This window comes from Pelophylax lessonae (assembly GCF_965119305.1).
Source record: "Pelophylax lessonae genome assembly, chromosome: 9".
Lineage (NCBI taxonomy): Eukaryota > Metazoa > Chordata > Amphibia > Anura > Ranidae > Pelophylax > Pelophylax lessonae.
Genome location: NC_138776.1, coordinates 272461790 through 272489073, shown reverse-complemented (window position 1 = coordinate 272489073; position 27284 = coordinate 272461790). Strand labels below are relative to the sequence as shown.

Sequence of the window (27284 nt, the reverse complement as noted above, 5' to 3'; positions counted from 1 at the left end):
TATACACTACGTTGTATGTTACATACTCCTGAGCTCTATACATTATGTTGTATGTTACATACTCCTGACCTCTATACATTATGTTGTATGTTACATACTCCTGACCTCTATACATTATGTTGTATGTTACATACTTCTGACCTCTATACAATATGTTGTATGTTACATACTTCTGACCTCTATACATTATGTTGCATGTTACATACTACTGACCTCTATACACTACGTTGTATGTTACATACTCCTGAGCTCTATACATTATGTTGTATGTTACATACTTCTGACCTTTATACATTATGTTGTATGTTACATACTCCTCACCTCTATACACTACGTTGTATGTTACATACTCCTGACCTCTATACACTACGTTGTATGTTACATACTCCTGACCTCTATACATTATGTTGTATGTTACATACTACTGACCTCTATACACTAAGTTGTATGTTACATACTACTGGCCTCTATACACTACGTTGTATGTTACATACTCCTGGCCTCTATACATTACGTTGTATGTTACATACTCCTGACCTCTATACATTACGTTGTATGTTACATACTCCTGACCTCTATACATTACACACACACACACACACACTAGTGTCCTGTCCCCCACCCCCCCTCCCCCCAGGCAGTGTTCTTTGCTCCCTTTCCATCATCCCTCTGACCCAAACATGCAGCAGTGTGTAGGTTGCACTCTCCTTACAACATGTGTACAGTAGAGTGGAGAGCAGGAGGCAGCACAGTACTGGACAGAGGGCAGGAGCAGGAGCTGCTGGTGCTAACCTATGATATTAACAAGCTGGTGATTGGTTGCTAGGACCGCCTGCGTCCTAGCATCCAATCACTAGCTGGTTAACTTGAAGTGTTAACTTAGGCAGCTCCCGCCCTTTATCCAGTTCTGTGTTGCCTCCCACTCTCTGCTCTGCAGTGAAGATGAGAGCAGTGGAGGCTGAGGGGGAGGACTAGCAAATCGAGAATGTGTTCGCAATCTACCGGTTGTCTGCCTGTGATAGACCAGTCGCCAACCCCCGCTGTAGATCATCTCTCGAGCCACTCTAAGAGGAAAACCACTTGCTAAGTGAACCAATCTGCTGATGTCTAGTAATAATCTTTGTATTTCTATTTTAGTAGATGGACGGGAGATGAGGAAAACCTCAGAGGATTGTCTCACTTTGTCTCCAGACTGTAAAGTAGAAGATGAGGACATCACACAGTATAGTCCAGGAGAAAACCCGGCTACCTCAAATGTCCATCCGGGACCACACAGTGTAGATGGACCATCGTATTCCTCTTATCCTAAGGAACCTCAGACTGTGAGGGACAGTGCCGGACCATCGTATTCCTCTTATCCTGAGGAACCTCAGACTGTGAGGGACAGTGCCGGACCATCGTATTCCTCTTATCCTGAGGAACCTCAGACTGTGAGGGACGGTGCCGGACCATCGTATTCCTCTTATCCTGAGGAACCTCAGACTGTGAGGGACGGTGCCGGACCATCGTATTCCTCTTATCCTGAGGAACCTCAGACTGTGAGGAACACTGCCGGACCATCGTATTCCTCTTATCCTGAGGAACCTCAGACTGTGAGGGATAGTGCCAGACCATCGTATTCCTCTTATCCTGAGGAACCTCAGACTGTGAGGGACGGTGCCGGACCATCGTATTCCTCTTATCCTGAGGAACCTCAGACTGTGAGGAACAGTGCTGGACCATCGTATTCCTCTTATCCTGAGGAACCTCAGACTGTGAGGGATAGTGCCAGACCATCGTATTCCTCTTATCCTGAGGAACCTCAGACTGTGAGGGACGGTGCCGGACCATCGTATTCCTCTTATCCTGAGGAACCTCAGACTGTGAGGGACAGTATCATTCTTCAAAGGATGTTTTCCTGTAATGAGTGCGGGAAACGTTTTGTCAAAAAGTCAGGCTTAGGTAGACACCAAATATCTCACAGCGGGGAGAAAACCTATTCCTGTCCTGAGTGCGGGAAATGCTACCCACGGAAATCAGAACTTGTCAGACATCTAAGATCCCACACAGGGGAGAAGCCGTATACCTGTACCGAGTGTGGGAAATGTTACCCATTGAAATCAGCACTTGTCAGACATCAGAGATCTCACACAGGAGAGAAGCTGTATTCCTGTCCTGAGTGCGGGAAATGTTTTCTGTGGCAATCACAACTTGTCAGACATCAGATAAATCATACGGGCCAGATGCCATATTCCTGTCTTGAGTGCGGGAAATGTTTCCCATTGAAATCAGCACTTGCCAGACATCAGACATCTCATACGGGTGAGAAGCCTTATTCCTGTCCTGAGTGCGGAAAATGTTTTTCCCGGAAATCCTATCTTTCGGCACATCAGAGGTCTCACTCAGGGGAGCAGCCGTATTCCTGTGCTGAGTGTGGGAAACGTTTCCTGAGAAAACCAGACCTCCTTTCGCATCAGAGGACTCACACAGGGGAGAAACCCTTTTTCTGTTCTGAGTGTGGGCAGTGTTTCCCGCTGAAATCAACGCTTGTCAGACATCAGCGATCTCATACGGGTGAGAAGCCGTATTCCTGCCCTGAGTGTGGGAAAAGTTTTACGCAGAACTCCCATCTTTCTGTACATCTGAGATGCCACTCAGGCAAAAAGCCACATTCCTGCCCCGAGTGCGGGAAATGTTATCCGCGGAAATCAGAACTTGTCACGCATAAAAGAACTCACACGGGTGAGAAGCCGTTCTCCTGTGCTGAGTGCGGGAAATGTTATCCGCTGAAATCGACGCTTGTTAGACATCAAAGATCCCACAAAGGAGAGAAGCCGTATTCCTGCCTCGAGTGCGGAAAATGTTTTGTAGAAAAGTCCTATCTTTCCGTTCATCAACAATGTCACACAGTGGAGAAGCCGTATTCATGCAATGACTGTGGGAAATGTTTCGTACGTAAATCAGATCTTGCTAAACATCAGAGATGCCACACGGGGGAGAAGCCATATTCCTGTGCCAAGTGTGGGAGATGCTTTTCACAACATTCCAGCCTCGCCAAACATCAGAGAACCCACACAACCCTTGAGACATATTAGTGGGTGAAGTGCGAGAAATGTTTTATAAATGAATTGTGTTTTCCATACGGGAAGAAAGGTACAATCCAGGTGTGGTAATGGAGAGCACATAGGGAAAGGGAGAGGGGAAATTGATGGGAAAATGTATTTACCTGGATGGTGGGGATAGGATTGTGCCTAATATATATTAAAAATATATGTCCACATACAATATAAAATCTAAACATTTTTTTATTTGTACAAACAATTCATTAAAACAGATACAGTAAGGATTAATGATACATCTGTATAACAGGTCCAAAGGCCTGAGTATAAACCATATAATCTGCTGATGGATCGACGCGTTTCGCTGAAATAGCTTCTTCAGGATACAGCCAATATGTATATATCATACAGATTTGCAAAATGTCATAATATCTAAAATAAACAACAATATATATCAATATACATTAGATATATCAGCAGATTATATGGTTTATACTCAGGCCTTTGGACCTGATATGCAGATGTATCATTAATCCTTACTGTATCTGTTTTTCCTGGAGAGAGCCACCTACTGGATGGGTTAGAGAAATCATGGTGAGACAGATGTTAGATATTCCTAGTGGATGAAGAGCAGGAGAGATCAGACTAAATGACATGTTTCAATGTAGAGGTAGCACCATGGACCTTCACAGACGCCTGCATTTTCTTGGAGAGAGCCACCTACTGGATGGGTTTTGGTAGCAAGCAAAGGAAAAAGTGACTTTCGAGTTAGAATAGCACCATTCATAGGGCACTCTACTGCAGCGGACTCCAACCTCCCCGGCACCATGGACCGGCGGCTTGGAAGTCAACCTTTCCACTGCCCGGTAGGTCAACCCTTTCATTGATCAGGGCGGGGTTTGTTGTTATTTGTGTGGTGCTTGCAGCCTATCACGGGTGGTGCAGCTTGTCTCCTCTGGGAAGGGGGTGTGTGGTGGTTGCAAGCCATCACCTCTGAGGGAGGTGATGTTGCAGCCTGTCATCTCGGGGATGGAAGCAGCTTATCATCTGGGTGGGTGGTGGTTTCAGCTTGTCATCTTGGGGAGGGGGGGCATTTGGTGCAGCCTGTTACCTCAGGGGGTGTGGTACAGCCTGGGTCTCACCAGTGCTATTAGATCCTGTCCCTGGCCCGGCACTCCTCCCTCTTCTTCTCCTTCTTCCTGACCACAGAGGGAGAAGAGCGTAGTGGTGCTAGGAGAAGTGGAGCAGACACCCTCTGGAGGTCAGAGGATGGCAGTGCATGTTATGCCGGCTTGGTCTGTCCACTGCTAACCCCCCTCGCACGGCCTGGCTCCCAGCAGGCCACGGACGGGCTCCGATTCATTGCCCAAGGGTTGGAGACCCCTGCTCTATTACACATATTAGTTGCCCAGGAGGAGAAGAATCTGATGGAGTGTATATTTTGTCTGGGACAATAGAGCTACAACATTGGCCCTTGCAAAGTCTATATTTCTACTTAAAATCATGATATTCTTTGTAAGTTGATGAATAAAATTCAGACTTTGGATTTGTTTTATTAAACGTTTATTTCCTTTTATTCTTTTTCTATCACAAGTGAGCCACATTGACACTCACCCTCCTCATCAATCTCAGGAAGTACGTAGTAGACTCCAGTTATAACGGATTGTTGTTTCCGTTGTTGTGGTTCGTCTGGTACCTTGGTGCATGTGCAGTGGGCATGTCCCAGGATAAAGGGATTCTTGAGGCGGGTATAGCAGCTCATTTATAGGGTTGTGGACACAAGGATCCCTCAGAACCTTCATGAGGCGTTGCTTAACCCAAAACCCACTCAATGCAGGGCCAACCAATTTAGGCTGAATATCTTTTATGCCACCAAATTGGCCTTTGCTAGACTTTGGAAATCTGGGATTCAGACCATAGCACAGGTTAAATCCAAGATGGCCTGGTATCTGATTAATGAAAAGTTGGTAGCAGTCTTGCTAGACAAGGTCAAGAAACTTAAGAAGGTCAGAAATCCATGGATCTCCAGATATTAGGGTGGAACCCAAACAACTCTTTGTGGTCACTTTAACCCGTGTATCATTATAATTTAGGGGTCCGATGTCTTATCTGTGGTGTTGAAACCTTCCTGATATTTCTCTGTCCCTACCCTCCCTTCCATGTGAGTACATTAGACCATATACCCCTTACCCATATATTATTCCACCCATAATTCCTCCTCCACACTATCACCACTTCCAACCACAAGATCATCTTTCTTAACCTAGAGAACCCCCTTCTATCTTTCCTATGTCTCTCCAAACAAGAGGATCAGCTTGAATACAAACAGCCCAGTCTTGTAAGGAGTCAAGCCTTGTTTCTGGAACACCAATAATCTGTTGTCTAACTCTTATGCCAGTGATGGTGAACCTTGACACCCCCAGATGTTTTGGAACTATATTTCCCATGATGCTCATGCACTCTGCAGTGTAGCTGAGCATCGTGGGAAATATAGTTCCAAAACATCTGGGGTGCCAAGGTTCAACATCACTGTCCTATGCCTTAACCAACAACCCATTTAAATAACCTTCCAACTGTCCCAGAAGTCTTTCCAGAGTAGACTCTTTTATATTTACATTCAAACCATGTTTCTCCAAGCGGTCATTGGGTGACACGGCATCAAACCTCTCAGCATACACCCTACATCTAGGAGGTTAGACACTCGGTAAAATCAAAAGCACATAGTGGGTATATCCCAGCACACAATGAACCCAGCCCAGTTTAACATGGTGTCCTAGAAGGTAGGACATTTCTCCAGTCCACTGCATCAATTCTTTATTGGCCACATGACAGGATACAGCAGTAACGCTCCAATGGGTTTTGGCCTAGGCCAGAACAAGTTACCGTGCTACTGCTGTATCCTTTTATCAAAATTCAAAAGTACATAGTGGATATAACCCAGAACCTAATAAACAAGCCAAGTTTAACTTGGTGTCCTAGAAGGTAGGACATTCCTCCAGCTCACCGCATCAATTCTTTTTCGGCCAAATGGCAGGATACAGCGGTAACACTCCAACGCGTTTCAGCTTAGGCCGGAACACATTAGCCTGTTAATGCTGTATCCTGCAATGTGGCCATAAAAGAACTTGATGCAATGGATGCCACTGAGTTACTGGCTTCATTATAGTAGAGGATTACTACATTTCAAAGGTACTTGTGGCACAGCACCAGTTCCCAGTCTTCCAGGGAATATGTGTTAGAGCGTGTTTTCTCAGTTGGATCGCTCAGCTGGATCAATGACATTGCAGCTGAAGATTTCTCTATCAACATGTACTGGCAGTATCATACCCAACTTCTCTATCCAGGACAGGCACCCCAATAACTGTTTCCTTAATGTTATACCAGGACCTCAGATTTACAGTACTGAATGTTGTCACTTACCTGGTCAAGGCTGAGCTGACAAGAGGACTTCTTTACTCCTCCTGTCCCGTTTCCCTTGTTGTTGATGCTAAGGTATAACAGGGCATAGAGTGGTGCCTGTAGAAGATCCTGGCCAGAAGATACTCTGGATAGTGCAGGTACTGTATGTAGACAGAACAGGACTGGAGTCCATGCAGAAGTCAATCTGGAAGCTGGAAGATGTGAAATCTTGAAGCATAGTCAGGTGGGCAGGAGTTGACAACAACAATGGGGTGGCAAATGTTCTGAATCAGGAAAGAGAGGCAGAGTTGGGGACAGGGCAAGGTCATTATCAGGCGAGCAGAGAAGGAATAAATTAAACAAAGAAAGCCGCTCTAGGGGAGTGAGTCTCCAGTCGATCCTCGCACACTGTAATCAGGTGCCAGCCCAGCTTGCATGCTGTGTATCATAAAGGTATCAGAGAAGGTATCAGAAGCAGAAGGCAAGGTCAGGTCACAAGCCCAGGTGGACAGGAGTTGGCAACAACCGGGTGGCAGAAGTTCAGAATCAGAAAACAGAGGCAGAGTCTGGGCCAGGCCAAGGTTAGTATCAGGTGAGCACAGAAATTATCAGATCAGCATGCAGAAGACAAGGTCAGGTCACAAGCCAGGGTCAGCAATGGACTATCTGGATCAGATCAAGCACAGTCAAGACGAAGCTGGGTAAGAAAATAGATGAAAGCACAGTATTAGGGTCCAAAATATTCACTGCAGCAGCCACTACCCAAATCCGTGTCTTACCGATTCCCCAGAATTAGATGTTCACTGATGCTTTGCTCCTTCTGGGTAGGGAGGAGCTCCCAGGTTGGTCCTAATACGGGTTCGGAAAAACCTTGCTTATTCGGGCATTTATCTAAACAGCGGACTTTTATCATTTATAGTAAGGTTTTTTTTTACTGCTACTACATATGATCGCTTCTCAGTGGTTGTGAAGGAAGCTGTGGGTCCTGTCACCTGCCATGTCCTTAGCAACCGGTGACATCACCCAGCCCCATTCATTTGCTGGCCATGTAAACAGAGGGGGCTGACATTATTGCCCATATAGGTCCACATGGCCATATCATTGTTCACATCTGGCTGTGGCCATATTTGGTAAATGACATCACTGGGTGTACCCCGCCCATTCTTTTTTTTACATTCCAGATGATACCTCAGGGAGCTGTCATTTATGGTGAAAGAGCGATAGAAACTAACGTGTCGGACAGTTTTTTCCTTTGACAATTTAGTGGGCGTCGTTCAGAGGGAGGTCTTCATAGCTGGATGATGACCAGACTTCAATAAGCCCCCTGCCTGCAGATCCCCACAACTGCAGGGCCAGGGTTGTGGGGAAGAGGCCCTTGATCTCATCAACATTAGGTGGCCTCGTATAATTCAGTAGGGGGACCTCATGGCCATCCTCCCACCTTTTCCTGCATGCTGAGAAAAAAGGGTCAGGTATGGAGTTTGGCGGGACCCTGTGCTTTTTTTTCCCTTGTTTTTTGCTTGTGTGTCCCCCTTGACATCCATACGAAGGATAAGAGCCTGCTACGTATTGTTAAGGGAAACCCCACACTTCAGTAACACACCTGAACCAAACCCAAGTGTGTTTGGCTCATCCCTAGTGCCGAGTAGGATGTGCAGCGGTGGGGGCTCCTCTTTTTTCTCCATCTACTTATGGCCAATGACAATCAGTTCTCTTTCCCCCTACTATGTCCTGCATCTGGGGTGTGGGGATTGCACTGTTGGGACCCTCCGGCAAATGCACATCTCTGTAAGTGCCTAACTTGGAGCAGTCTCTGGCCTTCCCAGGGGTAATGAGGCCTTTCTAGGGGTAATGAGGCCTTCCCAGGGGTAATGAGGCCTTTCTAGGGGTAATGAGGCCTTATCAGGGGTAACGAGGCCTTCTCAGGGGTAATGAGGCCTTATCAGGGGTACTAAGGCCTTCCCAGGGGTAATGAGGCCTTCCTAGAGGTAATGAGGCCTTCTTAGGGGTAATGAGGCCCTCCCAGGGGTAATGAGGCCTTCCTAGGGGTAATGAGGTCTTCCTAGAGGTAATGAGGCCTTCCCAGGGGTAATAAGGCCTTCCCAGAGGTAATGAGGCCTTCCTAGAGGTAATGAGGCCTTCCTAGGGGTAATGAGGCCTTCCTAGGGGTAATTAGGCCTTCCCAGGGGTAATGAGGCCTTCCCAGAGGTAATGAGGCCTTCCTAGGCGTAATGAGACCTTCCCAGGGTTAATGAAGTCTTCCCAGGGGTAATGAGGCCTTCCCAGGGGTAACGAGGCCTTCCTAGGGGTAATGAGGTCTTCCTAGAGGTAATGAGGCCTTCCTAGGGGTAATGAGGCCTTCCCAGGGGTAATAAGGTCTTCCCAGAGGTAATGAGGCCTTCCCAGGGGTAATGAGGCCTTCCTAGGCGTAATGAGACCTTCCCAGGGGTAATGAAGTCTTCCCAGGGGTAATGAGGCCTTCCTAGGGATAATGAGGCCTTCCTAGGTGTAATGAGGCCTTCCTATGGGGTAATGAGAACTTCCCAGGGGTAATGAGACCTTCCCAGGGGTAATGAGGATTTGTGTTATACTGGTTACCCTGTCTGGGGTCAGTTCTATGAAGCGGAGAACACGTGTACCATTTCTATCACTTCTCTTCAATTTTACCAAAATCTCTGACACGAGAAGGAGGGAAGTCACTACGCTGATGTGGGCGGAGCTTCAGAACCTTTCCACCCCAAGGAGGGAAGTCACTACACTAATGTGGGTGGAGCTTCAGAACCTTTCCACCCCCTCCTTCCATTATAGTCACTATGTGGCCAAATGTCTGATCTTCCCACCGCTATCCCCACCTCTCATCTCTCAGCTGTCTGTTTCTCTGTCTGGGTGACACACAGTGATATACACCCCGGAGTGACCCCCCCCCCCCCCCCATCTATAAAGTGAAGATGGAAGGAGTTGGAGGGACAGTCTGTTATCTGTACAATACACAGACTCCACCCCCCTCCATCATCCCCATCCCCCCCCCATCTCTATAGAACTCTCACAGATCTTCTTGCCTCCTTCCTGAGTCCTGAGGTGAGGAGGAGGAGTCACACTCTCTGATTTCCCTCACAGCAGAGGGCACGCCCCCTCCTACACATCATCCAATGAAGGCTCTGCATGTGTCTCCTCCCACAGACTGTCACTCAGAAGACGAAGGGGCGGGGCGTCACCATTTTATTCTTGGTGTCCTCTTTTTTGTGATGAGAAAAGCGGGGGAAGATTGCGGAGGAGGGGCCATCTCTGCCGCGTTCTGTATTACATTTATCCTTCACCTCCTATTCCTTTTATATTGATTTTTGTATTTTTATTGTTTCCCTTATAAAGCAATTCTTCCAATCACTGCTAGACAATGATCAATAATGTTTTCCAGTATTCACTTCCCATTGACTTTGGTGTAAGATAGTAGAGGTAGATCGATCGATATACAGCCTACATCCCAATCTACTGACCATAGAGAAGAACTGACCATAGAGAGGAACTGACCATAGAGAGGAACTGACCATAGAGAAGAACTGACCATAGAGAAAAACTGACCATAGAGAGGAACTGACCATAGAGAGGAACTGACCATAGAGAAGAACTGTCCATAGAGAAGAACTGACCACAGAGAAGAACTGACCACAGAGAAGAACTGACCATAGAGAGGAACTGACCATAGAGAAGAACTGTCCATAGAGAAGAACTGACCACAGAGAAGAACTGACCACAGAGAAGAACTGACCATAGAGAAGACCAGGCAGGAGATCGCGAGTGGCCGGTGGACATCGGAGCCACCGGTCACATGCGCTGGCTCCCCAGGGAATGAGCGGGGGTGGGAGCACGCCGTTGGCGGTGCGCGCTCGCCCCCTACAGTCTTCTGAGCGAGTGACGTAGGGCTACGTTGCTTTTCCCAGCAGCGGCAGAGTGCCGCAGTAAATGTACAGTGGGCGGGGTTAAAGTGGTTAACACGCTCCAGACCGCCCGCCGCAGTTTTACTGCGGCAGGCCGGTTCTCCTGCGCGAACTGACGTAGCTTTACGTCGGGTCGCGCGCAAGGTGCTGGGGGGGGCGAGCGCGCGCCGCCGTCCCCCACTGGGCAGCACGGACTCTGATGCACAGGACCAGCGGCACCGATTGCCGCCGGCGATCGCTCCCCACTGATCGATCGTATTGTAAACACAGCTGACCGTCCCTCTCTCTGAAATGATCACAGAGTGCTAGTGATCCTTCTATATAGGAACACAGATCTCTATGGTCATTTCACAAGCCCAACCCCCATACAGTTAGAAAACACCCCCTAGGGCTCACGCTTAACACTCTGAGTTAACCCCTTCCCCGCCAGTGTCATTAATACAGTGACGTACCTGTATGCTGCTTCGTGTAACAGAACTTAGGGGGGCACACGCACCGAATGGCCAGAGGGGGAGCCAATCAGTGGGTCTGGCGGACGCGATGTGCGCTGGGCACCCCCGATCGCTCCCCAGGAAGACAGAACGGGGGTCTGCCAATGTAAACAAGGGAGGAAAAGAGAGATCTTTTAGCAGAGTCACGGATCTCTCCTTTCCTCCAGTACAGGGATATGCAACCTGCGGCCCTCCAGATGTTGCAGAACTACAAGTCCCATCATGCCTCTGACTTTGGGTGTCATGCTTGTGGCTGTCAGAGTCTTGTTATGCCTCATAGGACTTGTAGTTCTGCAACATCTGGGGGGGGGGGGGCACAGTTTGCATATCCCTCCTCTAGTACATCCACTCCCCCCACAGTTAGAAAGCACTCTCTAGGAGCACTCTTAACCCTTTGATCGCCCCTGGTGTTAACCCCTTCCCTGCCAGTGTCATTATTACAGTGACAGTGCATATATATAGCACTGATTACTGTAGTAATGTCACTGGTACCCCCAAAAGCATCAAAAATGTCAGTTAGGGGTCCGATCTGTCCGCTGCAATGTCGCAGTCCCGCAAAAAAAATCGCAGATCGCCGCCATTACTAGTAAAAAAAAACAAATAAAAATGACAAATCTTTCCCGTAGTTATTAGACGTGATAACGTTTGCGCAAACCAATCAAAATACGCTTACTGGGATTTTTTTTTTTTTTTACCAAAAATATGTAGAATACAAATTGGCCTAAAATGTTACAAAATTTCATTTTTAACCACTTGCCGACTGCCGCAAGTACATATACTGCGGCGGTCACCCCAGGCCCCCCTGGGCAAAGTGACGTATCGGTACATCACTCGCCCGCGAGCCAATAGGGGGTGAGCGCGCGCCGCCGGAAGCTCGCTCCTGCCCCCGCTCGTTCACTGCCATCCCCGCGCGAGTGACCGCTGGCTCCGATGTCCGCCGGCCACTCACGATCTCCCGCTGGAGACGGAGAAAGGCAGACGGCTGATGTAAGCAAAGCCGTCTGTCATTCTCCCTGAAGTAATCACAGAGGCTATGTGATCCTGCTATGTAGGATCGTATGTCTCTGTGATTGCATCACAAGCCACGCCCTCTGACAGTTAGAATCACGCCCCTAGGGATACATTTAACCCCTTGATCACAAATAAAGTTAACCCCTTCCCTGCCAGTGTCATTATTACAGTGACAGTGCATATGTATAGCACTGATTACTGTAGTAATGTCACTGGTACCCCCAAAAGTGTCAAAAATGTCAGTCAGGGGTCCGATCTGTCCGCCGCAATGTCACAGTACCGCAAAAAAAATTGCAGATCGCCGCCATTACTAGTAAAAAAAAAAAACAATAAAAATGACAAAAATCTTTCCCTTAGTAAACGCAATAACTTTTGAGCAAACCAATCAAAATCCGCTTATTGCGATTTTTTTCACCAAAAAATATGTAGCAGAAAACAAATTGCCCGAAAATGTTAAAAAATTTTGATTTTTACTTTTTTTTGGGGGGAATTTCATATAAAAAAATGTGAAAAATATTGTTATTTTTTTAAATTGTCGCTTTTTTTTGGTTATAGCGCAAAAAGTAAAAATCGCACAGGGGATCAAATACCACCAAAAGAAAGCTCTGTTTGTGGGGAAAAAAAGGACGTCAATTTAGTTTGGGTACAGCGTCGCACGACCGCGCAATTGTCAGTTAAAGTCACGCAGTGCCGAATCCCAAAATAGGGCCTGGTCAGGAAGGGGGTAAAATCTTCCAGTCCAGAAGTGGTTAAACCGGATTGGCCAGTAAAGTCCCTTTTTCAAAGGGATCTTCTCTATGGTCAGAATAAAAATGGTGACGCCCCGCCCCCTCGTCTTCTGAGTGACAGTCTGTGGGAGGAGACACATGCGGAGCCTTCATTGGATGACGTGCAGAAGGGGGCGTGTCCTCAGCTGTGAGGTAAATCAGAGAGTGTGACTCCGCCTCCTTCTCCTCACCTCAGGACTCAGGAAGGCGGCAAGAAGATGTGTGAGAGTTCTATAGAGATGGGGGAGGGGATAACAGAGACTGTCCCTCCAACTATACATGGGGGGTCACCCAGACAGAGAGAGACATGCAGAGAGACAGACAGACAGAAACAGAGACAGACAGACATACAGAGCTGAGAGAGAGAAAGAAAGACAGACAGAGACATACAGAAAGAGAGACAGACAGACAGAGCTGAGAGAGAGAAAGACAGAGACCTGACAGACAGAGACATACAGACAGAGATAAACAGAGATATACAGAAACAGACAGACATACAGAGAGACAGATAGACAGAGACATACAGAAACAGATAGACAGAGACATACAGAAACAGACAGACATACAGAGACATACAAAAACAGAGACATACAGAAACAGAGACAGACAGAGACAGACAGACAGAGCTGAGAGAGAGACAGACAGAGACAAACAGAGACAGACAGAAACAGACAGACAGACAGAGACAAATAGACAGACAGAGACATACAGAAACAGACAGACAGAGATATACAGAAACAGACAGACATACAGAGACATACAAAGCTGAGAGAGAGAAAGACAGACAGAGACATACAGAAACATACAGACAAAGACTTACAGACAGACAGAGCTGAGAGAGAGAAAGACAGACAGGGACAAATAGACAGACAGAGACATACAGACAGACAGAGACAGACAGACATACAGAGAGACAGATAGACAGAGACAGACAGAGCTGAGAGAGAGAAAGAAAGACAGACAGAGACAGACTGACAGATAGACACAGACATACAGAAACAGACAGACAGAGACACACAGAGCTGAGAGAGAGAGAAAGACAGACAGGGACAGACAGACATACAGACAGACAGAGCTGAGAGAGAGAAAGACAGATAGACAGAGACATACAGAAACAGAGACCTACAGAAACAGACAGACAGAGACATACAGACAGAGATAAACAGAGACATACAGAAACAGATAGACAGAGATATACAGAAACAGACAGACATACAGAGACATACAAAAACAGAGACAGACAGACAGAGACATACAGAAACAGAGACAGACAGAAACAGACAGACAGAGCTGAGAGAGAGACAGACATACAGAGACATAGACAGAAATAGACATACAGAAACAGAGCTGAGAGAGAGAAAGACAGAGACAAACAGAAACAGAGACAGACAGACAGAGACAGACAGAAACAGACAGACAGAGACAAACAGAAACTGAGACATACAGAGACAGACAGACAGAGACATACAGAAACAGAGACAGACAGACATACAGAGCTGAGAGAGAGAAAGAAAGACAGACAGAGACATACAGAAACAGAGACAGACAGACAGAGCTGAGAGAGAGAAAGACATACAGAGACATAGACAGAAATAGACATACAGAAACAGAGCTGAGAGAGAGAAAGACAGAGACCTGACAGACAGAGACATACAGACAGAGATAAACAGAGATATACAGAAACAGACAGACATACAGAGAGACAGATAGACAGAGACATACAGAAACAGATAGACAGAGACATACAGAAACAGACAGACATACAGAGACATACAAAAACAGAGACATACAGAAACAGAGACAGACAGAGACAGACAGACAGAGCTGAGAGAGAGACAGACAGAGACAAACAGAGACAGACAGAAACAGACAGACAGACAGAGACAAATAGACAGACAGAGACATACAGAAACAGACAGACAGAGATATACAGAAACAGACAGACATACAGAGACATATAAAGCTGAGAGAGAGAAAGACAGACAGAGACAAACAGACAGACAGAGATATACAGAAACAGACAGACATACAGAGACATACAAAGCTGAGAGAGAGAAAGACAGACAGAGACATACAGAAACATACAGACAAAGACTTACAGACAGACAGAGCTGAGAGAGAGAAAGACAGACAGGGACAAATAGACAGACAGAGACATACAGACAGACAGAGACAGACAGACATACAGAGAGACAGATAGACAGAGACAGACAGAGCTGAGAGAGAGAAAGAAAGACAGACAGAGACAGACTGACAGATAGACACAGACATACAGAAACAGACAGACAGAGACACACAGAGCTGAGAGAGAGAGAAAGACAGACAGGGACAGACAGACATACAGACAGACAGAGCTGAGAGAGAGAAAGACAGATAGACAGAGACATACAGAAACAGAGACCTACAGAAACAGACAGACAGAGACATACAGACAGAGATAAACAGAGACATACAGAAACAGATAGACAGAGATATACAGAAACAGACAGACATACAGAGACATACAAAAACAGAGACAGACAGACAGAGACATACAGAAACAGAGACAGACAGAAACAGACAGACAGAGCTGAGAGAGAGACAGACATACAGAGACATAGACAGAAATAGACATACAGAAACAGAGCTGAGAGAGAGAAAGACAGAGACAAACAGAAACAGAGACAGACAGACAGAGACAGACAGAAACAGACAGACAGAGACAAACAGAAACTGAGACATACAGAGACAGACAGACAGAGACATACAGAAACAGAGACAGACAGACATACAGAGCTGAGAGAGAGAAAGAAAGACAGACAGAGACATACAGAAACAGAGACAGACAGACAGAGCTGAGAGAGAGAAAGACATACAGAGACATAGACAGAAATAGACATACAGAAACAGAGCTGAGAGAGAGAAAGACAGAGACCTACAGAAACAGACAGACAGAGACATACAGACAGAGATAAACAGAGATATACAGAAACAGACAGACATACAGAGAGACAGATAGACAGAGACAGACAGAGCTGAGAGAGAGAAAGACAGATAGACAGAGACATACAGAGATAAACAGAGACATACAGAAACAGATAGACAGAGACATACAGAAACAGACAGACATACAGAGACATACAAAAACAGAGACATACAGAAACAGAGACAGACAGACAGAGACAGACAGACAGAGCTGAGAGAGAGACAGACAGAGACAAACAGAGACAGACAGACAGAGACAAATAGACAGACAGAGACATACAGAAACAGACAGACAGAGATATACAGACAGAGACATACAGAAACAGACAGACAGAGATATACAGACAGAGACATACAGAAACAGACAGACAGAGATATACAGAAACAGACAGACATACAGAGACATACAAAGCTGAGAGAGAGAAAGACAGACAGAGACATACAGAAACATACAGACAAAGACTTACAGACAGACAGAGCTGAGAGAGAGAAAGACAGACAGGGACAAATAGACAGACAGAGACATACAGAAACATACAGAAACAGACAGACATACAGAGAGACAGATAGACAGAGACAGACAGAGCTGAGAGAGAGAAAGAAAGACAGACAGAGACAGACTGACAGATAGACACAGACATACAGAAACAGACAGACAGAGACACACAGAGCTGAGAGAGAGAGAAAGACAGACAGGGACAGACAGACATACAGACAGACAGAGCTGAGAGAGAGAAAGACACATGCAGAAACAGACATACAGAAACAGAGACAGACAGAGCTGAGAGAGAGAAAGACAGATAGACAGAGACATACAGAAACAGAGACCTACAGAAACAGACAGACAGAGACATACAGACAGAGATAAACAGAGACATACAGAAACAGATAGACAGAGATATACAGAAACAGACAGACATACAGAGACATATAAAGCTGAGAGAGAGAAAGACAGACAGAGACAAATAGACAGACAGAGACATACAGAAACAGACAGACATACAGAGACATACAAAAACAGAGACAGACAGACAGAGACATACAGAAACAGAGACAGACAGAAACAGACAGACAGAGCTGAGAGAGAGACAGACATACAGAGACAGACAGAGACATAGACAGAAATAGACATACAGAAACAGAGCTGAGAGAGAGAAAGACAGAGACCTACAGAAACAGAGACAGACAGACAGAGACAGACAGAAACAGACAGACAGAGACAAACAGAAACTGAGACATACAGAGACAGACAGACAGAGACATACAGAAACAGACAGACAGAGACATACAGACAGAGATATACAGAAACAGAGACAGACAGACAGAGACAGACAGACAGAGCTGAGAGAGAGACAGACAGAGACAAACAGAAACAGAGACAGACAGACAGAAACAGACAGACAGAGACAAACAGAAACGGAGACATACAGAAACAGACAGACAGACAGAGACAAATAGACAGACAGAGACATACAGAAACAGACAGACAGAGATATACAGACAGAGACATACAGAAACAGACAGACAGAGATATACAGAAACAGACAGACATACAGAGACATACAAAGCTGAGAGAGAGAAAGACAGACAGAGACAAATAGACAGACAGAGACATACAGAAACATACAGACAAAGACTTACAGACAGACAAAGCTGAGAGAGAGAAAGACAGACAGGGACAAATAGACAGACAGAGACATACAGAAACAGACAGACATACAGAGACATACAGAAACAGACAGACAGAGACATACAGAAACGGACAGATAGACAGAGCTGAGAGAGAAAGACAGACAGACAGAGACATACAGACAGACAGACAGAAACAGACAGACATACAGAGATATACAGAAACGGACAGACAGACAGAGACATACAGGCAGAGATAGACAGACAGAGCTGAGAGAGAGAAAGACAGACAGAGACAAATAGACAGACAGACAGACAGACAGAGACATACAGGCAGAGATAGACAGACAGAGCTGAGAGAGAGACGGACAGAGAGAGATGAGAGGTGGGGATGGCGGTGGGAAGATCAGACATTTGTCCACATGGTGACTATAATGGAAGGAGGGGGTGGAAAGGTTCTGAAGCTCCGCCCACATCAGTGTAGTGACTTCCCTCCTCGTGTCAGAAATTTTGGTAAAATTGAAGAGAAGTGATAGAAATGGTACATGTGTTCTCAGCTTCATAGAACTGACCCCAGACAGGGTAACCAGTATAACACAAATCCTCATTACCCCTGGGAAGGCCTCATTACCCCTAGGAAGACCTCATTACCTCTAGGAAGGCCTCATTACCCCTAGGAAGGCCTCATTACCTCTAGAAAGACCTCATTACCCCTGGGAAGGCCTCATTACCTCTAGGAAGGCCTCATTACCTCTAGGAAGGCCTCATTACCCCTAGGAAGGCCTCATTACCTCTATGAATACCTCATTACCTCTAGGAAGGCCTCATTACCTCTAGGAAGACCTCATTACCTCTATGAAGGCCTCATTAACTCTAGGAAGGCCTCATTACCTCTAGGAAGACCTCATTACCTCTAGGAAGGCCTCATTACCTATAGGAAGACCTCATTACCTCTATGAAGGCCTCATTACCTCTAGGAAGGCCTCATTACCCCTAGGAAGACCTCATTATACCTAAGAAGACCTCATTACCCCTGGGGAGGCCTCATTACCTCTAGGAAGGCCTTGTTACCTCTAGTAAGTCCTCATTACCTCCAGGAAGGCCTCATTACCTCTAGGAAGACCTCATTACCTCTAGAAAGGCCTCATTACCTCTAGGAATGCCTCATTACCCCTAGGAAGACCTCATTACCTCTAGGAAGGCCTCATTACCCCTAGGAAGGCCTCATTACCTCTAGGAAGGCCTCATTACCTCTAGAAAGACCTCATTACCCCTGGGAAGGCCTCATTACCTCTAGGAAGGCCTCATTACCTCTAGGAAGGCCTCATTACCCCTAGGAAGGCCTCATTACCTCTATGAATACCTCATTACCTCTAGGAAGGCCTCATTACCTCTAGGAAGACCTCATTACCTCTATGAAGGCCTCATTACCTCTAGGAAGGCCTCATTACCCCTAGGAAGACCTCATTATACCTAAGAAGACCTCATTACCCCTGGGAAGGCCTCATTACCTCTAGGAAGGCCTTGTTACCTCTAGTAAGTCCTCATTACCTCCAGGAAGGCCTCATTACCTCTAGGAAGACCTCATTACCCCTAGGAAGACCTCATTACCTCTAGGAAGACCTCATTACCTCTAGGAAGACCTCATTACCTCTAGGAAGGCCTCATTACCTCTAGGAAGACCTCATTACCTCTAGGAAGGCCTCATTACCTCTAGGAAGGCCTCATTACCTCTATGAATACCTCATTACCTCTAGGAAGGCCTCATTACCTCTAGGAAGGCCTCATTACCTCTAGGAAGACCTCATTACCTCTATGAAGGCCTCATTACCTCTAGGAAGGCCTCATTACCCCTAGGAAGACCTCATTACCTCTAGGAAGACCTCATTGCCTCTAGGAAGACCTCATTACCTCTAGGAAGGCCTCATTACCTCTAGGAAGACCTCATTACCTCTAGGAAGGCCTCATTACCTCTATGAATACCTCTAGGAAGGCCTCATTACCTCTAGGAAGGCCTCATTACCTCTAGGAAGACCTCATTACCTCTAGAAAGGCCTCATTACCTCTAGGAATGCCTCATTACCCCTAGGAAGACCTCATTACCTCTAGGAAGGCCTCATTACCCCTAGGAAGGCCTCATTACCTCTAGGAAGGCCTCATTACCTCTAGAAAGACCTCATTACCCCTGGGAAGGCCTCATTACCTCTAGGAAGGCCTCATTACCTCTAGGAAGGCCTCATTACCCCTAGGAAGGCCTCATTACCTCTATGAATACCTCATTACCTCTAGGAAGGCCTCATTACCTCTAGGAAGACCTCATTACCTCTATGAAGGCCTCATTAACTCTAGGAAGGCCTCATTACCCCTAGGAAGACCTCATTATACCTAAGAAGACCTCATTACCCCTGGGAAGGCCTCATTACCTCTAGGAAGGCCTTGTTACCTCTAGTAAGTCCTCATTACCTCCAGGAAGGCCTCATTACCTCTAGGAAGACCTCATTACCCCTAGGAAGACCTCATTACCTCTAGGAAGACCTCATTACCTCTAGGAAGACCTCATTACCTCTAGGAAGGCCTCATTACCTCTAGGAAGGCCTCATTACCTCTAGGAAGACCTCATTACCTCTAGGAAGGCCTCATTACCTCTAGGAAGGCCTCATTACCTCTATGAATACCTCATTACCTCTAGGAAGGCCTCATTACCTCTAGGAAGGCCTCATTACCTCTAGGAAGACCTCATTACCTCTATGAAGGCCTCATTACCTCTAGGAAGGCCTCATTACCCCTAGGAAGACCTCATTACCTCTAGGAAGGCCTCATTACCCCTAGGAAGACCTCATTACCCCTAGGAAGACCTCATTGCCTCTAGGAAGACCTCATTACCTCTAGGAAGGCCTCATTACCTCTAGGAAGACCTCATTACCTCTAGGAAGGCCTCATTACCTCTATGAATACCTCTAGGAAGGCCTCATTACCTCTAGGAAGACCTCATTACCTCTATGAAGGCCTCATTACCTCTAGGAAGGCCTCATTACCCCTAGGAAGACCTCATTACCTCTAGGATGGCCTCATTACCTATAGGAAGACCTCATTACCTCTATGAAGGCCTCATTACCTCTAGGAAGGCCTCATTACCCCTAGGAAGACCTCATTATACCTAAGAAGACCTCATTACCCCTGGGGAGGCCTCATTACCCCTAGGAAGGCCTCATTACCTCTAGGAAGACCTCATTACCTCTAGGAAGGCCTCATTACCTCTAGGAAGACCTCATTACCCCTAGGAAGGCCTCATTACCTCTAGGAAGACCTCATTACCCCTGGGAAAGCATCATTACCCCCTAGGAAGACCGCATTACCCCTGGGAAGGTCTCATTACCTCTAGGAAGGCCTCATTACATCTAGGAAGGCCTCATTACCCCTGGGAAGGCCTCATTACCCCTGGGAAGGCCTCATTACCTCTAGGAAGGCCTCATTACCCCTAGGAAGACCTCATTACACCTAGGAAGAGACCTCATTACCCCTAGGAAGACCTAATTACCCCCGGGAAGGCCTCATTACCCCTAGGAAGACCTCATTACCCCTGGGAAGGCCTCATTAACCCTGAGAAGGCCTCATTTCCTCTAGGAAGGCGTCATTACCTCTAGGAAGGCCTCATTACCCCTAGGAAGACCTCATTACACCTAAGAAGACCTCATTACACCTGGGAAGGCCTCCTTACCCATAGGAAGGCCTCATTTCCTCTAGGAAGACCTCATTACCTCTAGAAAGGCCTCATTACCCCTAGGAAGACCTCATTACCTCTAGGAAGGCCTTATTGCCCCTAGAAAGGCCTCATTACCCCTAGGAAGACCTCATTACCTCTAGGAAGGCCTCATTACCTCTAGGAAGGCCTCATTACCTCTAGGAAGGCCTTATTACCCCTAGGAAGGCCTTATTACCCCTAGGAAGACCTCATTACCTCTAGGAAGGCCTAATTACCTCTAGGAGGGCCTCATTACCTCTAGGAAGGCCTCATTACCTCTGGGAATGCCTCATTACCCTAAGGAAGACCTCATTACCCCTAGGAAGGCCTCATTACCTCTAGGAAGGCCTCACTACCCCTAGGAAGGCCTCATTACCGCTAGGAAGGCCTCATTACCTCTAGGAAGGCCTCACTACCCCTAGGAAGGCCTCATTCCCCCTAGGAAGACCTCATTACCCCTAGGAAGACCGCATTACCCCTGGGAAGGTCTCATTACCTCTAGGAAGGCCTCATTACATCTAGGAAGGCCTCATTACCCCTGGGAAGGCCTCATTACCCCTGGGAAGGCCTCATTACCTCTAGGAAGGCCTCATTACACCTAGGAAGAGACCTCATTACCCCTAGGAAGACCTAATTACCCCCGGGAAGGCCTCATTACCCCTAGGAAGACCTCATTACACCTAGGAAGAGACCTCATTACCCCTAGGAAGACCTAATTACCCCTGGGAAGGCCTCATTACCCCTAGGAAGACCTCATTACCCCTGGGAAGGCCTCATTAACCCTGAGAAGGCCTCATTTCCTCTAGGAAGGCGTCATTACCTCTAGGAAGGCCTCATTACCCCTAGGAAGACCTCATTACACCTAAGAAGACCTCATTACACCTGGGAAGGCCTCATTACCCATAGGAAGGCCTCATTTCCTCTAGGAAGACCTCATTACCTCTAGAAAGGCCTCATTACCCCTAGGAAGACCTCATTACCTCTAGGAAGGCCTTATTGCCCCTAGAAAGGCCTCATTACCCCTAGGAAGACCTCATTACCTCTAGGAAGGCCTCATTACCTCTAGGAAGGCCTCATTACCTCTAGGAAGGCCTTATTACCCCTAGGAAGGCCTTATTACCCCTAGGAAGACCTCATTACCTCTAGGAAGGCCTAATTACCTCTAGGAGGGTCTCATTACCTGTAGGAAGGCCTCATTACCTCTAGGAATGCCTCATTACCCTAAGGAAGACCTCATTACCCCTAGGAAGGCCTCATTACCTCTAGGAAGGCCTCACTACCCCTAGGAAGGCCTCATTACCGCTAGGAAGGCCTCATTACCTCTAGGAAGGCCTCACTACCCCTAGGAAGGCCTCATTCCCCCTAGGAAGACCTCATTACCCCTAGGAAGACCTCATTACCCCTGGGAAGACTTCATTACCCCTAGGAAGACCTCATTATCCCTGGGAAGGCCATAGACTTCTCCAAGTTAGACACTCAGAGGAGTGCGATCCCCAGACCCCACACCCCAGATGCAGGACGTAGCATGGGAAAAGAGAACTGATTGTCATTGACCATAAGTAGATGGAGAAGAAAGAGGAGCCCTCACTGTTGCACAGCCTACTCAGAACTAGGGATGAGCCAAACACACTTGGGTTTGGTTCGGGTGTGTTACTGAAGTGTGGGGTTTCCCTTAATACATAGCAGACTCTTATCCTTCGTATGGATGTCAAAGGGGGACCCACAAGCAAGAAACAAGGGGAAAAAAAGCACAGGGTCCCGCCAAACTCCATACCTGACCCTTTTTTCTCAGCATGCAGGAAAAGGTGGGAGGATGGCCATAAGGTCCCCCTACTGAACTATACGAGGCCACCTAATGTTGATGAGATCAAGGGCCTCTTCCCCACAACCCTGGCCCTGCAGTTGTGGGGATCTGCAGGCAGGGGACTTATTGAAGTCTGGTCATCATCCAGCTATGAAGACCTCCCTCTGAACAAGCCCACCGACTTGTCAAAGGAAAAAACTGGCCGACGCGTCAGTTTCTGTCACTCTTTCACTACTCTTTTACCAAATATGGCCACAGCCAGATGTGAACAATGAAGTGGACATATATGGGCAATAATGTCAGCCCCTCTGTTTATATGGCCAGCAAATGATTGGGGCTGGGTGACGTCACTGGTTGCTAAGGATGTGGCAGGTGACAGGACCCACAGCTTCCTTTACAACCACTGAGAAGCGATCATATGTAGTAGCAGTAAAAAAAACCTTACTATAAATGATAAAAGACCGCTGTTTAGATAAATGCCCAAACAATCAAGGTTTTGTCCGAACCCATATTAGGACCAACCTGGGAGCTCCTCCCTACTCAGAAGGAGCAAAGCATCAGTGAACATCTAAATTTGGGGAATCGGTAAGACACGGAATTGGGTAGTGGCTGCTGCAGTGAATATTTTGGACCCTAATACTGTGCTTTCATCTATTTTCTTACCCAGCTTCGTCTTGACTCTGCTTGATCTGATCCAGATATTCCATTGCTGACTCTGGCTTGTGACCTGACCTTGTCTTCTGCATGCTGATCTGATACCTTCTGTGCTCCCCTGATACTGACCTTGGCCTGGCCCAGACTCTGCCTCTGGTTTCTGATTCTGAACATCTGCCACCCGGTTGTTGCTGACTCCTTTCCACCTGGGCTTGTGACCTGACCTTGCCTTCTGCTTGCTGATCTGATACCTTCTCTGATACCTTTATGATACACAGCATGCAAGCTGGGCTAGCACATGATTACGGTGTGTGGGGATTGGCTGGATACTCACTCACCTGGAGCTGCTTTCTTTGTTTCATTTATACCTTCTCTGCTTGCCTGATAATGACCTTGCCCTGTCCCGAACTCTGCCTCTCTTTCCTGATTCAGAACACTTGCCACCCCATTGTTGTTGTCGACTCCTGCCCACCTGACTATGCTTCAAGATTCCACATCTGCCAGCTTCCAGATTGACTTCTGCATGGACTCCAGTCCTGTTCTGTCTACATACAGTACCTGCACTATCCAGAGTATCTTCTGGCCAGGATCTTCTACAGGCACCACTCTATGCCCTGTTATACCTTACCATCAACAAGGGAAACGGGACAGGAGGAGTAAGGAAGTCCTCTCGTCAGTTCAGCCTTGACCAGGTAAGTGACAACATACAGTAAATCTGAGGTCCTGGTATAACATTAAGGAAACAGTTATTGGGGTGCCTGTCCTGGATTGAGAAGCTAGGTTTGATACTGCCAGTACATGTTGATAGAGAAATCTTCAGCTGCAATGTCATTGATCCAGCTGAGCGATCCAACTGAGAAAACACGCTCTACCACAAATTACCTGGAAGACTGGGGACTGGGGCTGTGTCACAAGTACCTTTGAAATGTAGTAATCCTCTACTATAATGAAGCCAGTTACTCGGTGACATCCATTGCATCAAGTTCTTTTATGGCTGCATTACAGGATTAACAGGCTAACGTGTTTTGGCCTAAGCTGAAGTGTTGGAGTGTTACCGCTGTATCCTGCCATGTGGCCGAAAAAGAATTGATGCGTTGAGCTGGAGGAATATCCTACTTTCTAGGACACCAAGTTCAACTGGGCTTGTTTATTATATGCTGGGGTATATCCACTACGTGCTTTTGATTTTTGATGAAATACAGCAGTAGCATGGTATTTTGTTCAGGCCTAAGCCAAAACGCATTGGAGCGTTACCGCTGTATCCTGTCATGTGGCCAATAAAGAATTGATGCAGTGGACTGGAAAAATGTCCTACCTTCTAGGACACCATGTTAAACTGAGCTGGGTTCACTGTGTGCTGGGATATACCCACTATGTGCTTTTGATTTTACCGAGTGTCTAACCTCCTAGATGTAGGGTGTATGCCGAGAGGTTTGATGCCGTGTCACCCAATGACCGCTTGGAGAAACATGGTTTGAATGTAAATATAAAAGAGTCTACTCTGGAAAGACTTCTGGGACAGTTGGAAGGTTATTTAAAGAGGTTGTAAACTCGTTTGCTTTTTTTTTTTTTTACACCCTGCAAGAGAAAGACATAATGAGCTAGTATGCATCGCATACTAGCTTATTATGCAATACTTACCTTAGAACGAGCCCCCGCCGTGCCACTCACTCACCTCTATGACGGGCGACATGTCCAGTCGCCCGTCTTCCGGGATCACGGCATCCGGCCATCTGATTGGCCGGAGCCGCGGTGACGTCACTCCCGCGCACGCGCGCGGGAGCCGACAGTCACGGCACGGGACTCTGAAGGAACGGCACGATCGGCCGTTCCTTCAGAGCGCATGCGCCAGTGACGTCACTGGCGGCATCTAAGGTAAATATCTCCTAAACGGTACATGTTTAGGAGATATTTACAGTACCTATAGGTAAGTCTTATCATAGGATCATCTATAGGTACAATTTGTAGAGGAGGGTTTACTTCCTCTTTTTAAATGGGTTGTTGGGTAAGGCATAGGGCAGTGATGGCGAACCTTGGCACCCCAGATGTTTTGGAACTATATTTCCTACGATGCTCAGCTACACTGCAGAATGCATGAGCATCATGGGAAATGTAGTTCCAAAACATCTGGGAGTGCCAAGGTTCTCCATCACTGGCATAAGGGTTAGACAACAGATTATTGGTGTTCCAGAAACAAGGCTTGACTCCTTACAAGACTTGGCTGTTTGTATTCATGCTTATCCTCTTGTTTGGAGGGACATAGGAAAGATAGAAGGGGATTCTCTAAGGTAAGAAAGTAAGAAAGATGATCTTGTGGTTGGAGGTGGTCATAGTGCGGAGGAGGTATTTATGGGTATATGGTCTGATGGACTCACAGGGAAGGGAGGGTAGGGAAAGGGTCAGAGAAATATCAGGAAGGTTTCAACACCACAGATCAGACATTGGACCCCTAAATTATAATGATACACGGGTTAGGGCGACCACAAAGGGTTTGGGTTCCACCCTAATACCTGGAGATCCATGGATTTCAGACCTTTTTAAGTTTCTTGACCTTGTCTAGCAAGACTGCTGCCAACTTTTCATTAATCAGATACCAGGCCATCTTGGATTTAACCTGTGCTATGGTCGGAATCCTAGATTTCCAATGTCTAGCCAAGGCCAATTTGGCAGCAGTAAAAGATATTCAGACTAAATTGGTTGGTCCTGTATTGAGGAGTGGGTTTCGGGTTAAGCAAAGCCTCATAAGGGTTCTGAGGTATCCTGGTGTCCACAACCCTATAAATGAGCTGGTATACCCACCCCCAGAATCTCTTTATGCTGGGACACTCTCACCACGCATGCACCAAGGTACCAGACGAACCACAAGGCCAGAAACAACAATCCGTTATAACTGGAGTCTACTACGGACTTCCTGAGATTTGTGAGGAGGGTGAGTGTCAATGTGGCTCACTTGTGATAGAAAAAGAATAAAAGGAAATAAACGTTTAATAAAACAAATCTAAAGTCAGAATTTTATTCATCAACTTACAAAGTGATGGTGCGGAGGAGGAATTACGGGTGAAATGATTTATGGGTATATGGTCTGATGGACTTACAGGGAATGGAGGGTAGGGAAAGGGTCGGAGAAATATCAGGAAGGATTCAACACTACAGATTAGACATCGGATCCCTAAATTATAATGATACATGGGTTAAAGTGACCACAAAGAGTTGTTTGGTTTCCAACCTAATATTTGGAGATCCATGGATTTCAGACCTTCTTAAGTTTCTTCACCTTGTCTAGCAAGACTGCTGCCAACTTTTCATTAATCAGATACCAGGCCACCCTGGCTTTAACCTGTGCTATGGTCGGAATCCCAGATTTCCAATGTCTAGCCAAGGCCAAGGCCAAGTCAAGGCCAATTTGGTGGCAGTAAAAGATATTCAGCCTAAATTGGTTGGCCCTGCATTGAGTGGGTTTTGGGTTAAGCAAGGCCTCATAAAGGTTCTGAGGGATCCTGGTGTCCACAACCCTATAAATGAGCTGCTATACCCGCCTCAAGAATCCCTTTATCCTGGGACACGCCCACCGTACATGCACCAAGGTACCAGACGAACCACAAGCCCAGAAACGACAATCCGTTATAACTGGAGTCTACTACGGACTTCCTGAGATTTATGAGGAGGGTGAGTGTCAATGTGGCTCACTTGTGATAGAAAAAGAATAAAAGGAAATAAATGTTTAATAAAACAAATCTGAAGTCAGAATTTTATTCATCAACTTACAAAGAATATCATGAATTTAAAGTATAAATATAGACTTTGCAAGGCCAATGTTGTAGCTCTATTGTCCCAGATGAAATATACACTC

The 27284-nt window shown here is 46.6% G+C and overlaps 3 protein-coding genes across 3 annotated transcripts in view; 1 reads left to right on the top strand and 2 right to left on the bottom strand.

Annotated features, from left to right (window-relative positions):
- Window positions 1-27284, bottom strand: part of LOC309562616 (uncharacterized protein) — a 679009-nt gene that overhangs the window by 379227 nt on the left and 272498 nt on the right.
- LOC309562621 (uncharacterized protein) overlaps window positions 1-27284 on the bottom strand; it is a 478591-nt gene that overhangs the window by 188003 nt on the left and 263304 nt on the right. The gene's annotated exons all lie outside the window — the stretch shown is intronic.
- Window positions 1774-3117, top strand: LOC309562792 (uncharacterized protein). Its single transcript, XM_082267097.1, has one exon. The coding sequence runs from the start codon at window positions 1890-1892 to the stop codon at window positions 3072-3074; it is 1185 nt and encodes a 394-aa protein (XP_082123223.1). The 5' UTR covers window positions 1774-1889; the 3' UTR covers window positions 3075-3117.

Coding starts and splice junctions, on each gene's coding strand:
- LOC309562792 (XM_082267097.1), top strand. CDS start 1,890: ATGTTTTCCTGTAATGAGTGCGGGAAACGTTTTGTCAAAAAGTCAGGC.